Source organism: Vigna unguiculata, chromosome 3, assembly GCF_037176805.1.
Source record: "Vigna unguiculata cultivar grain cowpea cultivar isolate G323 ecotype 2 chromosome 3, ASM3717680v1, whole genome shotgun sequence".
Classification (NCBI taxonomy): Eukaryota; Viridiplantae; Streptophyta; class Magnoliopsida; order Fabales; family Fabaceae; genus Vigna; species Vigna unguiculata.
The window spans coordinates 46966332-46981314 of record NC_140794.1 but is presented as its reverse complement, the minus strand read 5'-3'; the positions used below and the strand labels follow the sequence as shown (position 1 = coordinate 46981314).

The following is a 14983-nucleotide window of genomic DNA, read 5'->3' as shown; positions in this document are numbered from 1 at the left end:
TCAAATTTCCTTCACCACAAGGTTAGCCCTTAATGAATTTCAGGCCTCCTGCTCCTCTCACCACAAGAGTCAGTCCGCTCTAAGTGAGACTAACTGGCTCCTTAGAGTGTCAGGATGCAGTCCTTACCTTGAATCCTTACCTGGTTATACAGATGGGGCACCACCATGGGCACCCACTAACAGGGGCCATGAAATTACGTCCCGACCACTGAAGCGCAACCCTGAAGGTCCCACCTAAAGACCCCAAGGAATTACACGCTGACATGGACCAACATTTATAAAGCAGCAGTAAGAGAACACCAAAATCATATTTACAATTCCATACCAATCCCTGAGATTAATTTCTCATACGCATCACATTTTGAATCCATACATCTGATCATCACCACCCCATGAGTCTAGGGCCTCATCTCATATCAATACCATGTTCCTTTAGTTCCAAAACACTCATTTGTCTCACATGCCAAGTTCCCACAACACCCATCATTCATCATTTATGAATCGTGTCACGCATACATAACAGTCATTTAGGCATATATCCATACATATATACATGTATCTCATCACGGCAGTCATACCCATACAATTCCAATCATAAGAGTGTAAACACACAACCAAACACAGAGCAGTCTCGCCCAATCTCTCGCTCAGGCTAAAGGGTCTCGCTCAGGCGAGACATTCTCGCTCAGGCGAGTCCCCTTCGCCTAGGCGAGGGCTCGAAAAGGGCATCAGGAAGCAACGCGGGATATCGCTTAGGCGAGACCCCTCTCGCCTGGGCGAGATGCTCGCTCGCTCAAAATAAGGAGCAGGTCGCCTGGGCGACCACTCGCGTAGACTGGTCTAGGCGAGCCCATGTTTGTCTCGCCTAGGCGAGACTGGCTCGCCTGAGCGAGATTAACAGGTCTCGCCACTATTTCACCTGCAACAGCCATGTTTTCCAACCAAATAACCCATGCAAGATACTCTCACGCATCAAAACGAAAGATCAAACCATAAAATCAACAACCAACTCATACACAGTTCAAAAGAATGACTCGAAACTAGAAACCCTAACTTCCCGTACCTGGAAGAGGGCTAACGGAGCTTTGACACGGGACCTCGGGGCGCAACAACTCAAGGATGGCTCGCAGAACTGGCAGGACAGCGAAATAGAACCAGGGAAACCGAGTTAAGGGTGGCTTTTAATCGAAAATACAAAACAAGATAGCAAAAGGGAACTAGCACGGTTGGGAGAGACACTTACATGGAGTAGAAGTTCCTGTAGCTTACGTGACAGTGGAACAAAACCTGGTGAAAGGGGGTGACGGCTGCAGCTCAAGTTCTCTGAAATGGAGTGAAAATGTGACTTAGGGCAACTGGAAAGGACTTTATCTACTGGGCCAGCCCTTTAGACTCACTTACAAGGGCAACCCTTTAGTTTAGGGCAGAAATAGTAAAGTGAATTTTTATGGACCTTACATATGAGATATAAGTGGAGGGTAACCACATAAAACCTAGAACAATACGATGGAGGAGTGCTAGGAAACTGAAATGTTGGAAACAATGGTTGGGCTTAAAAGGGGAAAAATTAAACTATAAACAATTGACACAAACTTATCTACATTTTTATTTTTTCTATATTCGAAAATTATTTAGAAGATATCATTTAAAATTATAAAAAGGAATTTTCAAAATTTATTTATTAAAATATCAATATCATTTATAAATTGAATTTTCTGATAATAAAGTAATTTAAAAGTTAGATATAATATAATTGTTTTTTATTTATTCAATGAGAAGTATTAATCAATATATATATATATATATATATATATATATATATATATATATATATATATATATATATATATATATATAATAGTTTTAAAAAGTAAGGAAGTTAAGGAATTTCATCCTACTCTATCTTATTTTTGATAGATTACTGGACGGACCAAATTAAAACACGTAACATTAAGCTATTTTGTTATACTTATTAAAAACTCAAATATGAAGATATATAAAGAAGAAAACTAAAGATTTAAATTAATTGACTCTTAAAAATATATATATCTAATTGTCTAATCAACTATATTATAATCACTCATAATCATTCAATGTTTGACATAAACTATAAAAAGACTACAATATAAAATTTCAATTAAAAATCTTAACACTAATATAATTTATTTTCTTTAACACATTTATAAGAACCTAGATAAATTGAGTACGTATAACTTGTTTTTGTCACCGCTATTAAAGACTAAATCATAAATATATATAAACAAAATGAAAAACTAAACATTTATATTGATTATTTCTTAAAATAAAATTGCAGTTAATTGTCTAATTAACTCGATAAAAATAATTTATGTTCATCCAAAGTTTCATCCAAACACTAAAAAGACAACAATAGAAAATTCTGAATAAAGATCTTAAACTAGATCTGCATGATTTTTTTTTTCTAACATCCTTATGAAAAGTCTTTAAACAAAATACTTGTTATTACTCCTTGTCAAGAAATATAATCACCACATGAAAAAATAATTTGAAAGAAAATGAAAGACTATCACTTGAACTAATGAAGGAACACAAACTCAAATAAAGTTATTGTTATTCCATATGATCGTTATGTTAAGATTCAAATGGTGTAGCCTCGTATGAACAATACCCATATTGGATGACTATTGCACCGTGTATTTTGATGATTACAAATAAGAAATAAGTTAAGTTTTAAAACAATAAAATATTAAATAAGAAGAATGTGGTTCATGTCGATACCTCGTTAGAAAATTCATAAATAATGACTAATTTTAGTATTAAAAATATGTTTAAAGATCAATTTAAAGACTAAATTTCTAAACATAAATCAATTTTTTTGGTAGGTAAAACTTTAAAACGTTGGTAGCTAATATTAGTGACCAATAAGGATGTAAAATAATTTCATATTAGCGAGTATCCGCAAATAAAATCCGTAATAGGTATAAAATGAATACTCACGGGTAACGAGTATGAGTATTTTTTTATACCGCATCCGCGAATAAAACTCGTAACGGGTATGAAATGATTATTCTAAATGGATACCCATTATGAGTATTTTTTATACCTGCACCTGCATGTTAACGGGGAGGGTATGTGTATCATAGTATCCATATTATGGATACCCGTACCAGCTATACTCCAATTTAAATTAAAAAAATATTAAACATTAACATATTAATTTTGAATATGTTATTTTTTATCAGTTGTGTTAAAATATCGTTATTTTCCTTTCTAAACTATAATCCAACAATATTTAAATGGTTATTTAGACTTTATTTAAAATTTATGAATATTATATGTTGCATTTTTATTTGAATTTATGGTTAAAGTATGTTTTTAAATATTTTTTTTTGTAAATATCTGTGGGTACCCGTGGATATCCATGGATATTAAAAAAAATATGCAGATGCCTGCACAATAGATACCCGCATGAATATGGGGACATTTACAGGGCGAATATTTATCTAGCTGATAGGATACGGAAGAACTACTACTCATATCTTACTCATCCGGTTGACATCCCTAATAACCAATTTATTTTATAATAAAAACTATTTTAGTTACCAATTTAATACCAAATATATATTTTTTAAAATATTTTATTTATCAATAATATTTAGTTTATAAATTTGTATTTAAATCGATAACTAATTATTTTTTACCACTAAAATTAATCTTATCCAAAGATTTTCTTTTATATATATATATATATATATATATATATAATTGATAAGGGAACGTCACAATATCATGTTTTTTTTTTTAAAGTTAATTTCTTTTTCTTCAATTAACTATTTATTTATGTTAGTTCGTTTATTTATTTGTGTCCGTCTTTAACATATTTAAATAGGTAACGTGCCCATTAGAGTTACAAAAAAATATTTTTACGTAAAATTTAATTAATTAATTAATTACTAACTATGATTTATTTATTCACTTAGTTTTCATCTTTTTTATTTATTTAAATATGATAAGCAAAATTTTCTTTACATTTTATTTTTATTAACAAATAATACTTTTTTTTTCATTATACTTCATTTGTACTTCAGTTCTTTTTCAGTTTTTCCTTTTATTGTGTGGGAGTGAGAGAAAGTTCCATCACGAAAATGTTTCATAACAAGTAATTGTATCATTGTATTTCATTCTTCTTTCCTGACTTCGATAGAATTTTCACGTATACTTTATTTAAATATGTTCAAAGTGTCAACTAAAGAAAAATTTGGCTGGTAAATAAAAAGGATAAATTATTCTTAGAAATAATACTTTGCAGTGAAAAATTCATATTTTAATGCATGTTTATTTTTTTTAAAATTAGATTAAAACCATATTTACTAATATGGCTTTTATTTTTTAAATGACACTTGTAAGTACAACTTTATTTATTTTTACTTAAATTATTATTGTAAATATGATTTTAGTTAAGTTAAGTAGTCAATACGGTCCTTCTTGAATGTGTCGTCATTTCTTTCTTTAATACAATTATCATAACTAAAAAATTTATTGTCATTGTTTTTTTCTTTCTAAGATCATTATGAACCAATAAATCAGCTTGTCCATCATATAAGCATACGTCTAAAATTAATTGTATGTGTGATGCATTGAGTTCAAGTTCATTTTTTGACTCCTACATACACCAATAATTATTTGACTTTTGAGTATTAAGATTTTGTCTTTAGAAAATGTCATATTATATGACTAAATATTATTTATGAATATTTTTAATTTCAAACTTGACCAAGAATAAAGCTATTTGAATTTGTCCAAATAATAGTTCTATTAGTTTTCTATTTATTTTAATTTCAAGTTACACTTGGGATTATTTTTGTTCATAACATGAGTGTATGTTAAGTAAATATAAGAAAAGGAAAATTATACTTTGACTCCCATTTTTTTATTTTCATCCTTTACTCGCTGAGGTGATTTAATGTGAGTCATTGATTCTTTCAAAAGAAAAAATAGTGAGACATTAATCAATGACTTATTCTAAGCCAAATCAAGGAGTAAAGAATGAGAGTTATAATATCATTGTCCATATAAAAATGTTTAACAATATATAAAGAGTCAGTCTTTTATGTGATTTTGAGCAAGTTTAATTGTTATTCCTTCTTTCTTTTGAATCTACACAAAAAGTTATGTTAGCTTGAGTCATGTTTCATTATTATTCGATATTTGTAGTGAATCCCCTCAAAAGATCTATATGCAGTGGCATCTTGACCAATATTGTTAGGAGAGTCAAAATAATAAACTCAAAATATATATTTAATTATTGTCACTAAGGCAAAGATAATGAATACATAATTTAGTATAAACATAACTATAAAAGAAATCACACATATATAAAATATTGTCATTTGTTTTTTCATATTCTTTAACTCATCAATAATTGAATAAGAACTTAAATTTTTCAACAATTTCTTTTTTAATATAAATAATCATATTATCGACAATTCATCTTCCATTTTTATTCCATGATCTTATTTTGATAATCTTTATTACAGAAAAATAATATTTCTATTATAGTTATATAAACAACAAAAATGACTCACTTATAATTCTTTAAACTTTACGAAAGAGTTTCTATAATTGAATAATTAGGTTATTAATATCATGATTCAGAATATATGCGAAGAAATTGAATATGTCATGTTATCATCTTGAGGGATAGTTTCTTTTTCATCACTTTTGAAATATGGATATGCTCTTTTATTCTTCACCAATATACTTTTTTTTAGTTTAAGACTAAAAACTAATTTATCATAATTTAATAAAAAACTGAGACATAAATACTAAAAGAAAAATTCAAAATAATCAAGGCATAATTAAAATTTTGGTTATGAAAAAACATAATACAATATTTTTTTATTCATAAAAAGTAATATACAAAAGATTTATGAGAAAAAAATGTTAATTATTAAATTAATATTTTATTATCAAGTGCGACAAAAGAGAAGTATATTTTTTGTTCAAGAATAAAAGAGAGTAGATAAGACAAGGAGTTACTTGTCTTAGTTTTTTTTCTTTTAATTTCTTTCATATAATTTCCTTTTATTATTTAAACATTTACTAAAATTATTTTTATATTTTTACATAAAATGTAGCTTTCACTAAAAAAAATCTTAAATAGGAACAAATTTTAGAATAAAAAATAATTAATCATTGTAGTGATCACTAATTCATGAACTAAAAGTTCTTAGTATTTAAAATTATTTCTATTATAAATAAAAAATTATAATTGATTTATGAATTAGACTCTAATTTTTTTTTAACATTAGTTACACAAGTTTTAACTATAAAGAAATTAGTGTATAAATTGGTCTATAAACTATTTTAAATACCAATAACTTTTAATTTATAAATTAGTATCTAAATTAGTCATCATATTGACTAGAGTTTTATTTTTGAAATTAAATGTTATTTAAGTTTTTTTTAATTGTATTTATTATTATTATTATTATTTATTTATATTTTTTACCCTTTAAGTCTACTTAAGTGTTTTCCTTTCCTTTTGAAAATTTAGTTAGAATTTTATAAGACATAATATAAGATCAATGTTGAATGTACAGTATGAAAAAGGTAATTGAAACTAGAAATATACATAGAGCATTTAAATAAAAAATTACGAGACTTTTAAATTTAAAACTAAAATAGCTAGCAAAAATATATTTTATCGATAAAAGAAATTAAAACTAATTATACAAAAATATTTTTATTTCTGTGATCATTTTGATCTATTTATCTGTTATTAAATTAATATTTTTACTTAACACTTATAGTTAAATAAATTAGTATTTTCACGTTTCAACTACCACTTAACTATTTTTAAAATTTTAACCTAAATCACAAGGGTGGGTGATTACTTAGTAACAATGGCATACCCACAGGATCATATATATATATATATATATATATATATATATATATATATATATATATATATATATATATATATATATATATATATATATAGTAGTCTTAAACTATCCAAATTAAAAATCAGAAAATAAAAGTTGTGCTGTATATTTATGAGGCTATGTTTGGTTTCACATCTGTTATTTGTTAAGCAGAGGACAAAAAAGAATTGAGGGTTTGATTATCTGGACCCCAGATGATTCATTCCATAGACAAAGAGGTCCCATTTGCATGTACATCAAATTAAGTATATGTGTTTGTTTCTCATCATATCAACCTCCATAATTTAACTGTGATATAATCAATTATGGAGTTTGTAAGGACTCTTGAGGCGCCACTGATATAGATCCAATGTCATATGTGCACCATAATTTTAATGTGGTGAAAAAGAAAACAATGTTTGTCCTTATATGTGGAGTGGAACTATATATCAAACATTATTATCACCAATGTTATTTTTGGATTAAGACTCTCTAACTTCCTTAATCACTTACTGTTCGTCATTCTCTGATTGTCGTGGATTAGAAATTATCATAGATAATATAATGTATTGTCTCTTTATACATAAATCTGGAAATAAGTTATAGATCACTAATAAAACAAGTTATGAATTATGATTGATAGTTAAATTTTTATAAAGATTCATTTCATAAGACCATGGTCATGAAGTGAAAGAAAGAGTTCAGAATTTCACCCCAAGCATGATTAATGTTAACAAGTTGAAATATATAGAAAGTATTTTTGGATAGAAAAAGAAAGTGATAACAAAGTTTGAATCCCGTGAGATAGAACCTACTAACGGCAAGATAACAAAGAAATTAATGTTTGATGTCGTGACTAGGAGCCATCTTTTCCAATGGTAGGATACTTCTTCTACTTTGTGTTATTATATTCCATGGTGAATGAAACTTTCTTTCGATGAGAAAAGAGAATGTGACATAATGGTCAATTATGTATATCAATTATTATCTTATATATGTATGATTAATCACGACGAACATAGTGGTGGCCATGAACTAAGCCCTTCTTCACAAACTATAAATTTTGTTCTGCAATTTCATGGTGTACCATACTGTTCAATAAAAAAAAAAATAGCATATCAGTTATGTTAAGATCCATTGGTTCCTTTCCTTACAAAGAACATTTTTGATTGATGAAGAAAATGAAGGTGTTGACGACAGAGAACATATTCACTAAGCAGAAAACTCTCCCCATTTATTAGTGTGTCGTGGTTTCAAGGAACCACTATATTGCATTCAAGGATCAAAGGCTCACCCCATATATAATCACATAAATTCGTGATCTATTCAAAACATTAAGCCTGAAAGGTATGTTTTTCACAAAGGATCAATCTAAGGTTCCTCAAACGATGACTTTAAAGATGCATATACTTTTCGATCACCCCAATAATGAGATCTATTGACACTAATTAGGCATGTAAAAGTGGGTCAAGTCTGCCAGATCAGTCTGCTAGTTCGTTAAAAAAAGGCGGATCGAATTAAAATTTCCAATTCGTTGTGGCTTGGTCTGCCTAACCCGTCAGTTTGACGGGCTAAAGACAGATCAATCCGCCCTGATCCATCAACATTTTTTTTAATATTTAAAAATTAACAATAAATAATTTTTTATATTATATAAACAAGTATATATATATATATATATATATATAATTTATAAACAAAATTTTTAAAAATGTTAAAGAAAATTAAAAAAAAAAAATGGTGAGGAAGCCCGCTAGTTCGCCAATCCACCATGAGACAAAATGGGTTGAATTGTCCAACCCATTTTTTAGTGGCTGACTAGTCTGACCCGACCCGGTTTTGACGAACCAAAGGCGGGATGGGCCAAAATAGGCTAGGCTGATCCATTTTTTCCACTCCTAGCACCAATCTTTTTTTTTTTGTTTAATCTTAATACAGTTCATCTTATGGTGAGAATTATATATTCTACATTAGTTAATAACGAAAAATTTGAGCACCTTAAAAAAAATTTTATAAATTTGTTACCTTAAAATTTTATATATGTATATATGGAGTAAATGTTCTTTGTAAAGATCTATCAAATTATTCATTAAAATCATTTTTAAGTGAGATTAGACCCTGCCGAAGTTATCCATTGCTTAATCCATTTCAAACTCTATCTTTTTAATTTTAACTATGACTCTAATGTCATGTTAAGCAATAGACTTTAAGTCTAACTCAACCCTACAAAAGCGACTTATAAGGTGAGGTTTGCACCCCACTTATATACTATATTGAAATTGTCTTATTTGTGGGATTGACCTTTTAAATGACTTGGGTTGTGACTCCCCCAATGTTTTCTTTTATTTTATTTTTTATATATATTTAAAAAATATATTTATATTTTATTTTATTATTTATATTAATTTTTTAATTTTTTATAAATTTGAAAAATACGTTTTTTCCCTCATATGTTTTTTCTTTTTTTTCTTTATTTGGTTTTTCTCTCTTGTATCCCCATCTCTTTCTCACATCTTCATTCTATCTCAATTTTCACCCTCAATCTCTCATCATTTTCAAATCAAATTGTACTAAGACAAAACTTAAGAGCTAAGGAACATTTTGGAACGAACAATTTCTTTTTTTGAGTAAGTTGATTTTTTATCTTCTTTTCTCGAAGTAATCTATTTTCTTTTTGTATGTGGTATTTCTACATTATAGGCAGATTTTATTCGTTAATGATAATAAAATCATGATCTAATTGTTGATTGAACTCTTTAGACTTTGAATTTGTGTGAGGAGAGAACAATATTAGAAATCTATTCTAAGGTAAGGAAAGTTAATCGTTAAAATTATTGATTTTCTTCAAATATTGAGTGTTAGTTTTGAAAATTAATTTTAAGTTTTCTTAATTAAGTTAGATTTAATTTGAGTACAGAAAATAATTATAAGAAGTAAAAACTTTTTTTAGTTAGAAAAAATAATCTATAACAATATATAAAGAAGATATTCTCTTTTGTGTCCACATTTCATATTTTCACTTTTACCCTTAATTATTATTTTAAAAATTAATTATTTTATAAATAGTTTATTTTTAACCATTATTTTAAAAACCTCTTTTATCTTTAACAGTTATTTTAAAAATCTTATATATATATATATATATATATATATATATATATATATTATTTTTCTAATTAACATCTAACAATTATTTTAAAAATTAATTATATATTCTTTATTAATTTTAACTCAAATCTTTATAAAAATTAAAAAAATTGTGCATGTGTGTTTGCTAGTTTATATATAAAAAATATGAATTGACCTCTTTAAAATTTTTGTCTAAGTTTTATCTTTGCTTATATATTCATGAATTTTGGTTGTTGAGTCTTGACATTCTGATTTCGTTTCTGATGCATGCAAGTAGGATATTTATTTCTCAATATGATTTATTTAATGATCAAATTGATATGGTTGAAATTTTGATCAAAAATACATGCGGCTACTACTAGAAATCAATTTGTAAAGCACAATAATTTTATCTTCAACATTTATGTGGCAAGAAGTATCAGAGTTAACCTGAGTTAACCTAATTTATAGGTGTTGACTTGTTACAAGTTAAACTTAAAAATGAATGGGTTTAACTTGACTAACGTTTTGATAAGTAAAAATGTGAAACGGACTGAGTTTTTGAACCCTTTGATTCGTTTTAACTCGTTTCATATAACCTGCAGTTCACGTGGACCCGGAACAAGACGAGCCAGCCCACATACACACATAAATTATCTCTCCCGGAGGTTGTCTCTTCCTATCCTAAAATGTAACAATGAACTCAGATTTTCATGTCCATCAACAAAGTTTACCGATAATCACTCTACCAATAGATTTCTATTTGATATTAATTCGTCGATAAACATGAGACGAATTGTACAATTAATAATATGTATTATTTTTAGTGATATTCTCACTTATTTTCCCCTTACACCAAAAGTAATACTAATTATTTGATCAAAAGTAATACTAATTATTTGATCAAATATTTATTACTAAACAAAATATTATATTAATAACACGGTTATACGACAAGTGTTAATATATTCGCATTTGTCCAAAATAAAAATTCATTATCGTCTTCGAACTCTTCTTAATATATATTAAATAATCAATTTAAAAAAATAAAATAAATATAACATGATATTGTTAATGATTTAACGTTAGAAAACACTTTATTATTTATCTCTCCATAGTGCTGGAAATAACGTCTTCAAAGCTTACAATTTGGTTTGAGGTGTAGTTTTTTAAAAACACTTAATTATTATATTTGACTCTTTACTAATGTAATAAGTCAATAAATTGACTTACTCAAGTGTTAAATCATAAGATAATATTATTAGTAATTGAATAGATAACTTAAAGGTTTTAACAAAAAAATTATTCAAACAAAAAGTGTAAATTTTGTAAGCGTTTTTGGAGATCGCATCAACTATAAATAAAATAAAATTATAATATATAAGGGGATGCAAATTTCACTCGTGACAGAATTTAGACAAAAAAATTCAAGAATGTCAAATTAAATTTTTTGAAATTTTTTAAGTTTAATCGACGTAAATGCATTTTTTTCATCTTCATTTCAAACCTTCCTTTTAAACAAATTTATTCGTGTACTTTTTATTATAATTTTTCTAATATAAATTTATCACCTCTCACCTATTTAGAGAAAGATAAATTTATCCCTATCTAATTGTACACACTAAACAAATTTATCACATACAAAGGGAAAACCCTTAAAAAAAGGTAAAAATAAACTTATTCAAAAGAACAAATTGATCAGTTCAAAATGTGCCTTAACTCATCAGTTTTATCCTAGTGTAATTTTATTTTGAAAAGGAAAAGAGATTAGCATGAAAATTGAGAAAGAAAGGAAGAGATGAAAAAGAGATGGAGGTGAGAAGAGAAAAGAAGAAGAAGAGAGAGAATGAACTATAGATGTTAAGAATTTTTTTTAAAATTTAATATAAATATATAAATATAATTATAAAATATATAAAAATATTAAATGAAAAACTTTTGGGGGCCATAGTTCCCTTAAGTTATCAAGAAGGGCTGCTAGTGAATCTCACCTTATAAGTCAATTACGTAATGTTGAGTTAGATTTAAAGTCTAGTTTTTAACATGATACCAAAGTCATTTGAAGTCTATATATTGACGAGATCTTTTATTGGTTAGATCTATTTTCACATGTTATAAGAAGATTTATTTTTTTATGTTTATATATTGTGTCACTCATTATCGAACTGTTATCAAATTATCCATTAATATTTAATTTTATATTTGATATATATATATATATATATATATATATAATTTGACATGAAGAAGTGTGTCGAAAATTTTACATTAATTAAAGATACTATAGATTTATAATGCATAAGTGAGAGAAAATTTCTTTTTTACAAATCAATTTATATGATTGGCTTATATTTAAAGTTCAATTCTTAAAAAATACTAATTTAAAAATTAAGAAAAGTGAAGGATAAAGAAAGAAAATAAGGACATGTTTGAGAAAGAGTGAAGTCCAATCATATAAATTTATCTTATTTAAAAAGACATCATATGTATGTATATATTATTTTTCTGTTATTATAAATCTTATAAATTTATATTATATTTTCCTCTTCTTAAGTGTGTAAATGAGATGTAAATGACCATTTTAAATTCATGGATAATTTTTCTTTTAACAAAAATAATAAAATTATTGCTTATTATTTTCAAATTTACGAGTCTCGGAAGGTGGATATTATGTTGAAAGCAGGTGTGGATAAATAAAATGGTAATGAAATACAACATAATCATTGATGAAACTGTATTTGACTTTACAGGTATTGTCACATCGATATTCTAATATTTAAAAAAAAAAATTTATGATATACACGGACCATACACGGATTAATAACATCGATCGTGGCATTCGAACTCAGCCATGCAACTTTGAAAAAAAATGACAAAGAACCAATAATTCTTTCCCGCACGGGACATTTGAATGTCTGGGAGGAAATTAATCACTGGTCTTTGATTTTTCATTTACGAAGCCAAACTACAGTGAAAAGAAAGAGAGGATTCACTTTTTGAACCTAAAAAAAAGATTAAATAAACTTAAAACTCACTTTTTAGAAGTGGCACCCTAATGAAGACATGCAGGAAGGAAGTTATATACAATTAGAAAAGCAAAAGTGAAAATGTTATTTGTTGCATAGAAAATGGTAGTTGGTAAATTATGACCTAATCATTGAGGTAAGAAACTCAAAAACCAGTTCATCACATGGGATGGTAAGACCCATGTCATGATTGAAGCCAAATTCCTCTTCAGCTCTTTGGAGAAGAGTTTGAAACTGTGGATGAGCCAACCATGAAATTGGGACAATATATCTTGTCCTGTTTTCACCAACATACACTGCAAAGTGCCCTTTTGGAACATCCTCAGGAAGACCCTCTTCATCGTACCCATGTTTCTTTCCAAAACTTGAACACCTTCTCACTATTTGCTTTATCACTTCTGCTTGGGGTAGCTTCGTGGATTTTCTTATGGCCATTTTGCTCTGAAACTTCTTCTCAGAAACAGGGGAGAAGAAGGGTCTCTCTTACAAGTGTTTGTTTGATTCATGGAGAGTGTGGAAATGAGAGGCATTTATCGTTGGTGAATGTGGAGAAGAGAAAATGAGGAAGAGAAACAGGGTCACGTGGTTGTGGGGACATGTAGCAGACCACATCCAAATTGCTCCTACATGTCTCTCACACTTGCAACCATGAAAGGAAAACTTTCAGATTTTTCTTAACAAAAATTATAACTATATTAGTCATACAAATGTACAATGCAACAAACTCATGGCTTTAATTATTAATTACAGTTGCTTTTTCTATTTCCAACTTTCACTTTAAATTAATCTAATTCACTGTTTGGGTAATGATTCTTTTCACAAAAGAAAAATATCCAAGCATTCAATTTTTTATTCATCATATTTGTCTCTTGTTGGAATATAGAAATATAGGTAAGTTAAAAAATACAAGATGTTCTTCAAATATCTCTCATCTTTTAAATTTGAGAATTATTAATAATAAAATTAAATATACTTTTAGTTTTTAAATTTGAACGTTAGATTAAAATTCATCCTTATTTCAAATTTTTAAAATTTTTAAAATAATTAATTAGTGTAAGAAATAAAGTTTTAATTTGACGTTTGAGTTTCATATCATTGGATACATTTTAATTCAAATATCAGTTTAAAATATTATTTAACATGACAAAAAAAATTACATTACTAATTTAAAATGATTATATATGTTTATTTTTAAAATTTAGATACTAAAATATATTAAAGTTAAAAAAAATTAATATCAAATCTAAATTTAAAGAATACAAATATATTTCACCTTCAATAATAATAATAACGTGAAGTTTTAAAAGTAAAAACTCATTCAAGTTGGTGGAAAAGTTCCATATTTATTAGTGGTGGAGATTGAAATATTTAATTATTGAAAAGAGTTAATAATTAATTTTGGATGTAACGAGGACAAGAAAAAGGATAGAATGAAACTTAGGTGTTGTTGTGATGGATAACACAAACCTGCTTTATACAACTCACTTCACTCCGTCCCATCACATTGTGCTTGTCTAAGGATTTCTAAACAGTGATTAAGCTCAAAATCACACCAAATTATCTAATTTTCAAGTGAATTAGATATACCAGAATAGAGAAATCACATCAGTGTTAAAACAAGTCCTCATCCTGCGCAATCCACACCTCATTTCATCTCAGAAAACAACAAAAACATTGCAAACCTTTTATAATTTTATAATTTTACATGAGAGTAAAAGTGAAAAATAATTTAAGTATGTTCTTTACGTTTGATTTTTTAAACATGTTTTAAGAATAAAATCATAATAAAATTCTAACTTCCAGAAAAGACAATATGTCAGTTATAATAACTTCCACAAATGTTTGAGATGGGAACAGTGAAAAAAAGAAGATTATAGAAATAGAAACACCATTGATATAAAATTATGATTAAATTAAAAGGAAATTAATTAAACATATTTT

General features: G+C 27.1%; 1 protein-coding gene across 1 annotated transcript; it reads right to left on the bottom strand.

Annotated features, from left to right (window-relative positions):
* Window positions 1-12870: 12870 nt before the first annotated feature.
* LOC114179494 (SAUR-like auxin-responsive protein family) lies at window positions 12871-13567 on the bottom strand. Its single transcript, XM_028065850.2, has one exon. The coding sequence runs from the start codon at window positions 13475-13477 to the stop codon at window positions 13160-13162; it is 318 nt and encodes a 105-aa protein (XP_027921651.1). The 5' UTR covers window positions 13478-13567; the 3' UTR covers window positions 12871-13159.
* Window positions 13568-14983: the final 1416 nt, after the last annotated feature.

What these genes read in the sequence shown, in the direction of transcription:
- LOC114179494 (XM_028065850.2), bottom strand. Translation starts at nt 13,477, where the DNA reads ATGGCCATAAGAAAATCCACGAAGCTACCCCAAGCAGAAGTGATAAAG.